Source organism: Chaetodon trifascialis, chromosome 9, assembly GCF_039877785.1.
Source record: "Chaetodon trifascialis isolate fChaTrf1 chromosome 9, fChaTrf1.hap1, whole genome shotgun sequence".
NCBI classification, from domain to species: domain Eukaryota; kingdom Metazoa; phylum Chordata; class Actinopteri; order Chaetodontiformes; family Chaetodontidae; genus Chaetodon; species Chaetodon trifascialis.
Window position 1 is genome coordinate 22271844 of NC_092064.1, and position 13517 is coordinate 22285360.

General features: G+C 43.8%; 1 protein-coding gene across 2 annotated transcripts; it reads left to right on the forward strand.

The window, feature by feature from the left end:
• Positions 1-1205: 1205 nt before the first annotated feature.
• hic1 (hypermethylated in cancer 1) lies at positions 1206-10362 on the forward strand. Of its 2 annotated transcripts, none has more exons than XM_070970354.1 (2): positions 1206-1265; positions 7646-9986. In XM_070970354.1, the coding sequence occupies exon 2, from the start codon at positions 7663-7665 to the stop codon at positions 9871-9873; it is 2211 nt and encodes a 736-aa protein (XP_070826455.1). In that variant the 5' UTR covers positions 1206-1265; positions 7646-7662; the 3' UTR covers positions 9874-9986. The 2 variants fall into 2 exon arrangements, with proteins under 2 accessions (XP_070826455.1, XP_070826454.1); XM_070970353.1 differs by lacking the exon at positions 1206-1265 and adding an exon at positions 2864-2997 and having other exon boundaries at positions 7646-10362.
• The last annotated feature ends 3155 nt before the right edge of the window (positions 10363-13517 follow it).

Below are 13517 nucleotides of genomic sequence, written 5' to 3' on the forward strand. Positions count from 1 at the left end.
GGTTAACTATACATTAGAATGAATGTTGATTGAAAGTTAATGACTCCTGCTAACTACAGTGAACAAAAACAATCAAATTGTGCTTTTTAAGAGACAACGAAGCCAATTAGTGACACTTTACAGATTCAGCATTTGAAATAATCCAGCTTTCAGCGATGTTATAGCCAAAAAAGAAAGCGAAACCTGCCATACATACATTGTACCAAAGGGCATCTTGTTGATTTACAGACAGTCCTTTTTATCAGGCTACAACATCCTTAGACTTTTTCAGTGGCTGAAAGTACTGTAACTTAGTACATTTACTCAAATACTGTACTTGGGCAACATTTCTGAGGTGCTTGAGCATTTCACGCTACCTTGTACTTCTACTCCACTACATTTCTAAGGGAAATATTGTGCTTTGCGCTCTGCTGCATTTATCTGACAGCTAAAGTTACTCTGAAATGATGATGATTTTACACACACAACATACACTGGGCCCCTGAAATATGATGCATTGTTCTACACTGTCATGCAGATTATGAAGTTCTTAAAATTGGCCCACAGCGCAGCTGTCATGTGAATGCATCGATAATTATATACTAAAAATATAATATTATAACACTGGCAGGGGTAAAAGTACTTAAAGTGCATTTTGCATTTTTGCTTGTAATTAAGAATTTTTATAGTGTGCTTTTGCTTTTACTCAAGTAAAATATTAGAATACTTCTTCCCACACTGGACATTTCATTGTGAATATAAAGGACATTCATCACAAAGGATAACTCACCTGAGCTCACTTTCATATGCAACAAGTTGACCAACCTTTCTCAACTGATTGAAACATAAACACCTAATCAGCATGACTGACTCACACGTTACTCTGTGTTTTTCATATACTGCTCATAAATCAGAGGCCATTGCTTTCCTACCTCTTAATTCCCCCCCAACATCACCGCTCAGCATGTCCTCCCTGATTCAATCCAAAGGGACGCGGAGTGCGCCATTGGGTGTCGCTGTGCGCGTAAAGTCTCCGCCGGCAGGTTTGGTCCGAGCGGACCCCAACACAGTCTGAAGTGTCAGATAGTCTTGTTAACACGTGAGAAATTTCAGTGTATGGAAGAGGGTGAAAGAAGGGGAAAAACGGCACAGAAAGAGCTGCAAATATACGCGGAAGAGAGGTTTTGAAAGAGAGCCTGACTCGGGAGGAAACGGCGGAGGTCCTAATGAGGGAATGCCGAAAAGGAGAGCAGACATACGGCCAGAGCACCAGACATGAGTCCGAGGTAAGACTGTGATTCGGCAGAGAGGCACAGATGGCATCCGTGCAGACCTGTGATCATACACTTTGTCATGATGAGCAGCTTGAAGTGGACCACAAAAATTAGTTTATCCAGTTTTTAATCCGTCTTTTTTCTGAAGTAGCCTTCAGTACAGACAAAGCCTGAGCATCTGGATCGTACGGGCACGTCCGGCCTAAAGCTCATCTTACAAACAGTAACTGCGGCTACAATAGACATTTTTTTATTTTTCCATTTTTAATCTTCACATACACATAATTAAATCAGCCAGGACGCTGGAGGTGTGGAGCGCATGATTTTCCGAATAAAATGTTGGCGTAAAGTAAGAAATAGACATACAATTGATAAAAGCCACGTGAAATAAAATGTTTTAATAATTTATTTTTACAGTGAATGGGATGAGTGCACAGGTCTACTGCAGAAAAGGGGAAATATGCAAAAGAAATTTGGGAAACAAAAGTACAAAATGGTAACTATAGCGGGCTCTATACACACAGCCGCGTTTTTTCATTACCTATAATGAGAATATTGTGACATCAAAAACATGTTTGTACATAGGTAGGTACATTATTTAAACACCCAAATAGACCCTGGTGTCCCTGTGCTGCCAGTTTGCTTTTAATTTTCATTACACACCCAGTAAAGCTGTCCTCTGCACTGTCCACGTCTAGGTGATGGATGAAGGTGTTAATTCTGAAGTCACAGCAGGTGTTTTACCTGAGGTGTGTGTGTGTGTGTGTGTGTGTGTGTGTGTGTGTGTGTGTGTGTGTGTGTGTGTGTGTGTTGTTAGTTTCCACTTAGCTAAATGTGCTCTTTAAGTGAGCCACGGGGGGCATCCAGGCTCCAGCTTTTCTCGGGGGGGGGGGGGGGGGGGGGGGGGGTCTGCAGGGTGAGAGACACCTTCATTTAACTGTTTCATTGACTCTTACTTAATTCAAAAAGTGCACATTTACAGAATACCAACAGTTGTGAGAGTATTTCTCAAATTACACAAAAGAAAAAAATGGATTTAATTTTCGCCTCAGGGACAAATTCTAATCAAAGATGGTGGCGTGTCTGTCGGGTGGATCACTGCATGAAGGAATGAGGAGCTCCAGCAACTCTGTGAGCGGTTATTTCCAACATTAGACTCCTCTCTAAGGTTTAAGTGGTCATAAATATGCACATATGCGTATGTATACAATAGCTGCCTGTCTCTTTAAGACGATGTGTTGAGAAGTTCAGGTCGGGGTCATTTGAAGTTCCTGCCCTCGATTTTACCTTTTAGTTTTATTATAGACTGACATCACACGGGGCGCTAAAACACTTAAGGCGCATAGAGGCTCCATTATCATCCCGGTGCGCGTTATTGCTCCGACTCAAAAATAGCTAAGGAAATTACTAGAAAAAAAAAAAATAGGAGGAAACTGATGCTGGTCTAAGCACGTATTTTTTATAGGAGGGGATGAGAAAGAGGGGAGAGGAGGGGCAGAGAGACACACAGAGAAAGGAGGGAGAGGGAGGGAAGTAGGTGGGAGGACGGACCTAAGGAGCGACAAGAAATTCATATCAATTAATAATCATAAAAAAAAGAGCTGGCAGACGCGCTCGGAAAACTGGCATGGTTTTTTGGAGGCTGGCAGTTCAAAGCTGAAACGTCAGATATGACTCCTGGAGACTGCTGAGATGATCATTAAGGGAGACTTAGATCGGATGGCAGAAGACATCGGGCATGCAGGTAAGAGCTGATAATGCTCAGGCACTCAGACAAGAACAGGGGGAAGGATGACATTTAGCTTTTATCCATTCGGCTGCACTGTGCATGCAGCCAGAGAGGAAATCTGGTTTTTATTCAGTCGTTGAAATGTCAGTAGAATTAGTTTTTACCTCGTTTTTATTCCGGGATAATTTTGATATCGATAAGAAAGGCTCCGCTCAGTCTTTTTTTTTGGTCTCCGTATTTAATTCGAGTCGGTTGAAAACATTTATTTTCTTTCAGATAATTAATTACACGCAAAGCAGGTTGACTTCTAAAATCCCTCAGCAAAAGTCTGGTGTAACGGCGAATTTAGAAGCCATATCATGCTTCAATCTGTAAAATGGTCAAAAAATTTTCGAGCAAAATGTGTATATTTCAATATTTAAAAACAGATTTTTGAACATGTTTTTTTTTTTTTAAGTTAAGTTTTTTTTTGAGTTCTAAGTAATTTTTTCGAAACTCATGTGTGATGTAAAAGTTCAGGGAGCATCGACCTCTGTTAAAAGGGAACTTCAGCTTCCTCAGTAATCCTGTTAATAACGTCAATTATGCATCTGCTGGGCATTTTAAAATAGGCCCATCACCGCGTAATAATATCAGGACTGAGATGAGGCGAACACACACGCTGAGGAATATTACAGGGATATTTGGAGGGATTTTTAGCGCACGCATGCCTGCTCTCAGAGATTTTATATCCACGTTAGAAAGAGATGCTTCTCAGTGCTGTTGACAGGTCGGAAGAAGAAACAGCTGTGTGATACACCTTAAAGTACGATGGGCTGAAAACGGCCTGTTTCTGGAGGTGATTTAGGGCTCTCTTTTGGCGATGATGAAGTGAGGGTTTCTGAAGATGAAGCGCTGCAGCTCAGAGGGATGCACTCACTCGTGATTCGGTTTACTGAACCATAAGTGCAGGGTAAAACAGCTCAGAGACGCGGGGAGGACCGGAGCTCGCGGCGACACGCGCTCAGCAGGCAGCTCCACGCTTGGCTTGCAGGACGCGACGTGAGGCGCTCAGACAGTAACATTAAAACGAGCCCTGAGCCTCAAACGAGGAACCGTGACGCCAAACTGGCACGCAGTAAAATTTGTTTAATTTGCAAATAAATGCGTGCTCCATCGACCAGAGCTCTTGAGAGGAACTTAGACATAAGTGATGCAAATACAGTTTCTATCAGCCGTAGAACCTGAAATGATTGCACAGTAGAAATGAACCCTGTTATTAAGCATTGATCATTACAGTCATGTCAATACGATTATGCGTGATCTCCTGTTTAAAAAAAGTCTGTTCACATCGAGACCCAGAGGCTGTGTTACTCATACCACCGACAGCATTTATATTAGTGTATGCGCGATTACAGCAGTTGCACAGGAAACTGAGTCTTTACTCTCCATGATGTTTGCTGACCTGACTAAAACTTCGACTTATTCCCTTATGAGTGCTACGACTCGATGTGCGCTGCAGGATGCAGTTTTTCTAACTGAGACGTGTGACACAGTCTGTTATTTAATGCAGCACAGCTTCTCCAGCCTGTATTTGTCTCTTGTGAGCCACAAAAAAGGCAAAAAAATAAATTATTAGTTGGATTAAAGGAGTGTAAAACTATAGTAAAATATCTTGCGGATTTAAGATGACTGTGCTGCAGTGTTTCGTCATAAATTGAACATGGACTGTATGTGAACATGGTCAAATGGGTTCTGAAATAAACAAGGCGACATGAGCATGGGCAGCAAATTGAAATGAAAGAAAATAAAATGTCAACACAAGGTTCTAAGCAGATGTCTGGAGTGTTTATGTGACTGAGGCTGCATGTAGAGGTAGGAAGTTTAGTCTCCCGCTTCACCCCAAACCACAAAAGTGACATAACAGACAAAACACAGGGACAGCGAATATTAATCTAATGCAAATAACTCAGTGCCACTAACTGCATCACCATCATTAGCTCAGCGTGTTGATGGGTCATTAAAACGAAGCCTATCAGATGAAAACAGCCATGCATCCCAGAGGGACTCAAGTCACCGTCTCTCAGGCGGCTGTGCTGTGTGCAAACTGGAAAGGTGATTTAATTTCACCTGTTTAACACAACAAACCAACAAAACAAACTACAGTGCAGGCTTTGAATGTGTTTACAAGAGCATTACATGCAGCCGGCTTGCTTTAAGATGTGTTCTCTGGCTAAATATCTTTGCAATCATATGGCTTCCTACCAGGATGCAGTGAGCTTACACATGTCCTCCAGATCAAGAGTTTTATAAAACATGTTTTACGGTTCACTTTTTGTCAGTGGGCTGCATCAGAGAGCGAGCTCAGATATTTTAAAAGGCAAGCTGAAGCCTCTGAAAAGACTCACAGATTCAGATCACAGCTAGAGGAAAGAGATCCTTTTTGTCTTCATGGGAAACCTTTTGACTGTTGTTACCACAAGACAAAACAGCCAAAACAATGTGTTGTAAGCACAGCTCGTTGCAGGTGCACAGAAATGCTGCTTTGTGCATGAGATTTTTTTTCTTGTATCACAGAATATTTTAGAAAATTAGCAAGCATATCTGAAAGTGGAAGTATACGTCCTATATGCTCTAATTTAAAAAATCTGTCTCTATTAATCAGTATATATAGAAGGCTTAATTTTCTGTGTTGCATATACGCCGCTGTGGATCGCATACAGACGACAATGCTTACTGATTATGTGTGTGTGAGTACACAGCGTGTCCCCATGCTCCACACAGTAACCAGTAACCGTAAGCTTAACGCCCCTTAATGTAATGGAGACTCTGCAAAGGCTCAGCAAGTTGTGGAAAGTACTTGGCCTATTCCTCATATCACCCTCATTTCTAAACACGTTTGATGTGGCCGACGTTGAAATTTATAGTAAAATATGACCGTTGAGTAATCAAAGCCAGACAGAAACCAGAAGTGGAAACACTTTAGGTGACAGCTGGAGACATGATGAAGCGTAAACCCACCTAAACCTGCCATAGCTACTTGTTTATTCATTGTTTTTTTCTTAGATATTTATGACCAGGCAATAAGCAAGAAATAGAAGAGAAGTCATACGTGTAGATACGGGGGCAGCACCTTTAAAAATAAAAATCAAAAATGAAAACTTTTAATTTTATTTCTTTCATATTGATGACTGTTCTTCGCGTGATCACGAGCTGGACGTCATACTTCTTCTGACTTTTCATTTTCCATTTAATCACTGATGGCATTCCCTTCTGATGCTAATAGGCCTGATACTGAAAACGCATTCACAGAAGCACATAGCTAAAAATCTATGAAGGAACAACCTTAAGTCTTACAGTTTTAACAGCAGTGTGTTGTACGAGGAGAAGGCCGACGCATTATTGTTCCCCAGAATTCCTCAGCAACTCATTCGTCAAGGTGTTTTTTAAATTTAGATTCATACTTCCCCATTCTCGTGTTGAGCGTGCACACTGAATGAAATAAACAAGAAGTGAATGAGCTGGTGTCAGGAAGAGCATGATCAGACGGATGACATGATATTTATTTAGTTGCTTGTTTCCCATCAGTGAGACTAAGCCCTTAGGGACAGTGTGAGACGTTTAATCTCACAAGTAAACTATCCTCAGATGCCACTGGTTGAACAATACGTGGAGCTTCATGCATGCAGCCGATGTAGTTTATTTTTGGCTTAATGGAACAATTAGTGTTGATATTTGAGTGTGTATGAATGCGTGCGTGTGTGCATACGTGTGTGTGTGTGTGTGTGCATTAGATCCCTGAAGCTCATCTCAACCTGAAGTATTGAACCATGTTATGCTGATTTACATCCCATGAGCGCAGTGTTCCTTATATGACTGGGCAGATAGGGGAGCCGAAAGATCTTTTTTTGGATGTGTCCTTCCACCTCAGTTTTATACCTGCTGTTCATCATACTTGTGAAGTATTCATCCCTTGCTTTGTTTAAAACTCTGCACACCACTTCTGGAATACTTTATCAGCAAGCCAGAAGTCACAAAATATATATCTGCGGTTCTCTGAATTTTCTTTCGGTCTTTATGCTCGCTGCAGAGGAAGTGAATGTGTATACTTGAATTTCTGATAATGAGAAAACCACTGCAACCGTTCACCTTTCGCAAAAGTTCACCGTTACTGAGTGGCCTTCATGTGCACTTCCCACGCATAAGTTCTGTACATGTTCTATCAAGTGCAATCTATGAATTAAACACGATTATGTAAATATTTAAGGCATGAATTACAAATTAATTACTAAACAAGGCTATAAAATTAAATAATCAAACTGAAATTGCAAGTTTGCATGAGAATGCATTTAAATGAAGTTGTGCTGTGTTTCATAAGAAAATCTGTTATTAATTAATCTACATTAATCCTCAGTGTATCTGTATGCAAAGTCACTTTTGTTTCCATATTACTCCTACAATTTTCTTTAAAGACGTTTAACATTTGGCAATCAAACCTTCTGGTGCTCAAACCTCTGAAATATATTTTAATGTGTAATTCTCGTGTAAATCCAAACTTTTCTTATATTACTTTTATAAAATGCATCAATAATCATTCTTGTGCATAAAATTGCAGATTCATTTTTCTTTTGTGTATCAAAATGCTGACTGCCGCATGACATTTTACAGATATCTGTTGTTTCAGGTGGCGGACTGAAGACGATGCTGGGTGCCATGGAAGTTCCAAGTCATGCTAGGGATCTCCTCCTGCAGCTCAACAGCCAGCGAACCAAGGGCTTCCTGTGTGATGTTATCATTGTGGTGCAGAACGCCCTCTTCAGAGCTCACAAGAACATTCTGGCTGCCAGCAGCCTCTACTTGAAATCTTTGGTGGTCCATGACAATCTCATCAACCTTGACCACGAGATGGTGAGTCCAGGGGTCTTCAGGGTCATTCTGGACTACATCTACACAGGCCGCCTTAGTGACGGGGACCCCACTTCTCCCACTGAACCCAATCTAGGGGCTGTCTTGGCAGCAGCCAGCTACCTTCAGTTGCTCGACTTAGTGGCTTTATGCAAAAAGAAGCTGAAAAGAAATGGCAAATACCCTCCACGTCCAGGTCCTGCCTTTCTGCCCTACCCAAAGATGGGGCCCAATAGCATGGGTTTAGGGAGTGGTGGCAGGTACAGGGTTTCTACTCCAGTCATTCAGTCCTGCCCTCTTGGGGGACTTTTGAATAGCCACGCAACCCAGGCTTCGCCACGAGATGAGCTACTTCCCCATCGACTCGCCCTTCATCCCGGGGAGCTGTATGCCCCCACCTCCACCCAGGGCTCTCAGGTGTTCCCATCCCTGCAGCCAGCCCTGCCTGCCCAGCTTGGGCGCTCAGCCCACTCTGAGAGGAACTGCTCCCCCAACTATGGCCTTGATCTCTCCAAGAAAAGCCCAAACTCCCAGTCCCAGCACACACCTGCTCACTCCCATCTGGCAAACACTCACAATGACGAGGAGCGAGACGGGACTCTGAGCGGTCGCACTAGTCCCATGCAGGGGACAAATGGAAGGGCCTTCCCTTCAGAAAAAATGGAATCAACTGACCAGACAAGCTCCCTCACTCCTCCTCCTTTCCCCCATCTCAACCAGCCTCTGGGCCCGCACCTGCCCCACCTTCATCGCTCGGGCTCCCAGGGCACAGATCGCTACCCGTGCCCCCCGAGCCCTGACACCCCCACGGAAGGTGGAGAGGCTGGCAGAGAAATGGGCAACATCTACCGCTGGGTGAAACATGAGCCACTGTCCTACACAGCTGAAGATGAAGACGAAGATGAGGACGAGGAGGAAGGGGGTGAAAATGGCAACCAGCATCATAACCACCACAAGGCCGGGGAGGAGAGTGAAGGAGCGGATGACAAGAGTGGGTCAGGCACAGAGGAGACAGGCAGCAGCGAAGGCCGCCCGTCCCCTCCTGGATCGATGGGGAGGTTCCACATGCCGTATGAGCCAGAGAGCTTCGGGGACAATCTGTATGTCTGCATTCCCTGTGACAAAGGTTTCCCGAGCTCAGAGCAGCTCAACGCACACGTGGAGACACACACAGAAGAGGAGCTGTACGGAAACTCCGGTGGGGAGATGGGAAACAGCAATAACAGCAGCACCAAAAACATGAACAGTAATACAAACGGTTATGGGAGCCTGAACAGCAGCAACAGTTTGAACAGTCTGTCGCACCTGGAGACCAAGTCCAGCCAGGGGCTGAGTTCAGGGGGCATCGGGGAGATGATCCGACCCTACCGCTGTTCCAGCTGTGAGAAGTCCTACAAAGATCCAGCCACTTTGCGCCAGCATGAGAAGACCCACTGGCTGACCCGGCCTTACCCCTGCAGCATCTGTGGCAAGAAGTTCACGCAGCGTGGCACCATGACGCGCCACATGCGTAGCCACCTGGGCCTTAAACCTTTTGCCTGTGATTCCTGTGGCATGCGCTTCACCCGGCAGTACCGCCTCACCGAGCACATGCGCATCCACTCGGGGGAGAAGCCCTATGAATGTCAGGTGTGCGGAGGAAAGTTTGCTCAGCAGCGCAACCTCATCAGCCACATGAAGATGCACAGCAGTGGAGGAACTACAGGGGGCCTGACCACAGATGGGAAACTGAAGCTGGACTTTGCTGAGGGCATCTATCCTCTGAGTAAATACGCAGCAGAGCATCTGGGGCTGAAGCCGGAGAAGACCAACGAGCTTCTCATCCAAGCCCAGCAGCAAATGGTAGCTGATGCAAAGGCGATGGAAAGCCTCTACCCGCTGTCCAAACTGGCGTCTGAGCACCTGGGCCTCTCCCACGACAAGATGGATGTCCTGGGCCAAACCCTCCCCCCTCCCCCACAGGTCCTATCTGAAGCCCGCACCATTGACCGCTACTCACCCAGCTAAGACCACATGACCTGTACAAATGGCAATCACCAAAAGGTCTGTGTGCACACAACTTGCAGTATTCAAAAGCCATTCACCTCAACTCAGTATCTCCTCTGCACCTCAGACTCAGGCCAAAAGGAATTGGTCTGTTGATGCACACCAAAATGTGTAAACTGTAAGTGCCTTTCTATGCATCTAATGTATCTTAAAAGTCCTCCTTCATAAAGGAGCTCTGTGCTATTCCGTGACCAAGGGACACTCACTCAAAGAAGTACAGTATTTATGTAGAGTGTATGCAAACAAACATTGAAAAAATTACAGCCATTGAGCCAAAGTGACAAATTGAAAACCAAAATGAAATTGTTTTATTTATTTTTATATTATGGTGAAATCCAAAGAGAAACTGTTGCAAGGAAATGTCGCAATCTGACCCTAAACCTGTGTACAAAAGGTTGTGTACAAAAAATGAAAAAGCACATAAGGACAAGTTTCAGGGTTTCGGTCCAGACCTGAGCGGAACTTTTACCACATGAATAAGCCAACTCTTCTGGACTTTAAAGTAATGGGAGGATATTTTTTTCTCTTTTTTTTTTTTTTTTCCTGTTTTTGGGGTACTGGACAATTTATGTATCTCACTCTCCAGCTTCTCCAAATCATCTTCGTGCTTCTCAAGTCGCAAGGAACTGAACGATAAGCAAGCGGCGTTTTGGTAAAGTCTCCTCTGCTTTATTTTCTCCGCATTTTTTTAAAAAGTATTCCACTCCCTCGCATATTTGTGCGGATAAAGGCTCATACTATGTGACAGTAATGGTAGCTTAATCAGCCGTACACTCAGCGTGTAACCCTGCTTGAGCTAAAACTTCCTTTGCATTTTGACTAACATCCCTTAGCTTTCAGTTGTTATTGAGATGCAGCGAGCACAGCCCTGTGATCTCATAACTGGGACATGATCGCACATACCCAACTGATGACACACTAATCCCTGTTCATGGTGAGTGTAGCTTCATCTTACGGTGTAGACGAAGCATGGGTGTTGCCTCTGACATTGTGTAATATTTACAATTGTGGATGCGGCCTAGCAGAGAGGCACGGACCAGGTCAGACACAGAAATCTGTCATTTACTGTCAGGAGCGATTACTCCATTCGCAGCAGCCTGATGATTAATTTTCTTGCGGCAGCAGTCAGATGCCGAGTTGCCGCTCCACTGTCCGACCTCTCATTTGACCCCCCTCCCCTGTAGTCAGTTGTCTGGGAGCCCTGCTACTGTTGACAGGCCAAAGTGAGCGCTGCACTCAGCTATTTGCCTTAAACACACACCACATGCATATACATCCCCTCTCCACACACACACACACACACACACACACACACACACACACACACACACACACACACACACACAGAGCGAGCTGCTAATCTGTCCGCAATATGAACATAAGAAGGGGTTTGTGGGTCTTCCCTGGAAGCCAGCGGGTGAACAGCGCACCCCAGCTGCTGTGCCTCAGTAATCCCTGTGAAATCTCACTTTCTCCTGGACAATTCGCACAGCTCGCCGGCATGATGTCCCATTTCATGCCTGCCATCTTACCCCTGTGATCCACTTATTAACATCATATCCGAGTCCAGCAAATGTCTCTCGGGCCTCACCTCCCTTCCCCGCTGGTATCAAATGCGGAAACAAAGAATGACATATTTCTGTGTTGGCTGACCAGCAGTTCCTCCAGCTTGAAAACAAAAGAGCACTTAAAGGTTGCGGGTAGACGGCACATTTTTGTCTTTCAGTGTTTATTCCAAAAAACATGCTGGCCTTTTCTTTTTTTTTTCTTTTTCCACTTTTACTGGTCCTTGATTCAGATTAGAAATGTCTGACCACTATAGTGCCAATGCCAACCTCAGTGGGTGAATGTGAAGACTAAAGCCATAAATACACTGTGATAGACGTAGTGAATCTTAAAGGCTTAAAAAAAAGAACAAAAAAGAACAAAAAAAACAGAGACAATGTGCCTGACTTTTGGGATTGTTTTCCTTTTTTTTTTAATGTAACAGTAATTTAAGGGCTTCTTCTCTGTAGCATATGATCATATCAAACATGTTGTTTTCTGTCACTTACTTTTCTTTATTTTGATTTTAACTGAAAGCAGCGCACGTGAAACTGGTGCTTACCTCAGGACTGAACCCAGCATGGGGACGCTAAGCTTTACTAAACCTTCGAATAACAATGTCAACACACACACTCACTCACACACACACATACACTTACTTTTTCTATTTTCTTATTGACAGGGCAGTGGCCCTGTGTTAAACCTGTGGTTATTTCTGTGTTTATACATTTCTTGTTTCAGTCTTACGGTGGAGAGATAACATGTGATATTAACTTTTTTTTGTTTTTATTGTTACTAGGCGGTATACATTTTTTATTGTGTTGTCCTCAAAGAGGCTTGTGTCAATCTGATTAATTCCAATGTTATAACATAAGGCGAAGTCATTTTGGTAGTATCTTAACTGGCTGTTTGTGAATTTCTAACCACACCTTAGCAATCACGGTGGCATTGATCTACGGTTTCAACCACATGTACAGTAAAGTCAAATGTCTCCACAAGACGTGATGTATTATCAGTATTTCCCTAAACAGAGGAGCAGTGGCTTTTTTTTGAAAAGCAGCCTCATATTGTTTGACCCCTTTACTCCAGAGGTTGGTGAACTTTACATGAGTCAGACTGAGGCCATACATGCACACAAACACACACACACACAGGAAGCCAGCTTGTTTTAGAAGATGTTTCAAGTTTTGGGACTCTTTTGTTTCAGCTCTGATACCAATACCGAAAATGAAAGGTTATTAACAGTAAGAGCTTGGTCCACACACATGTGCATAGGTGGTAAAAATGTAGGAACAGGCGGATGTCAGTCGTGGGAATTTCAGTGCTCTCACTCCCTCTCATTCGCTGGTTTAAATGAAAATCGGCCTCCTCCTTTTCCTTGCCTTACAACATTGAAATAACACAAAATATTTCCACTGTCACTCCAAATCTGGGCAGGAGGGAAGAGCAGAGATAATGCCTGAACATTTCTGTCGGACGTGCAGCATTTGAAATTAGCCTAACGCCTGAATGTGGATGACAAGCAGGGGGAGGATTGTGCATCTATAGACAGGGGAAGCGTTTGCTTGTCTGTTTGTATGTCCCTATGCTATTTGAGTGCATGAAGGACTGTTAATGCATGTCCTGGGAATAGGGCTGGTGTGAAGGAGAAGAGCTGAGGAGCAGGAAGTGAACTTTTGGCTTGTGTGTTGTGTTGAGCAGGATGTGCCGTGTGTTTCTGCTCAGAGGCAGATAGAGAGACGGAGAATGGGGAGGGAGAGGAGCAGGGAGAACGCAGCAGGGTGGACGCGAGCCATTGTCTCAGTATGAAAGCCTGTTCGTACATCTAAAACTCTCCATTCAGAAAACAAGTAGACTGTATCTTCTCTTTTCCTTCCCCTCTCTGCTCTTTGGGAATAAACCTCTGCTCAGTATCACGGTGATATGGCTTTCAAGGGCTGCGCCGCGAGGAAGCCATTCAGACATTTTTGTTTCAGTTTGAGGATGTTGTGGATTAAATTTTTTTTGGCATCTCTTTGGTCAGAGGAATTCATTTAGATATTCTCTTCATATGTCCATAT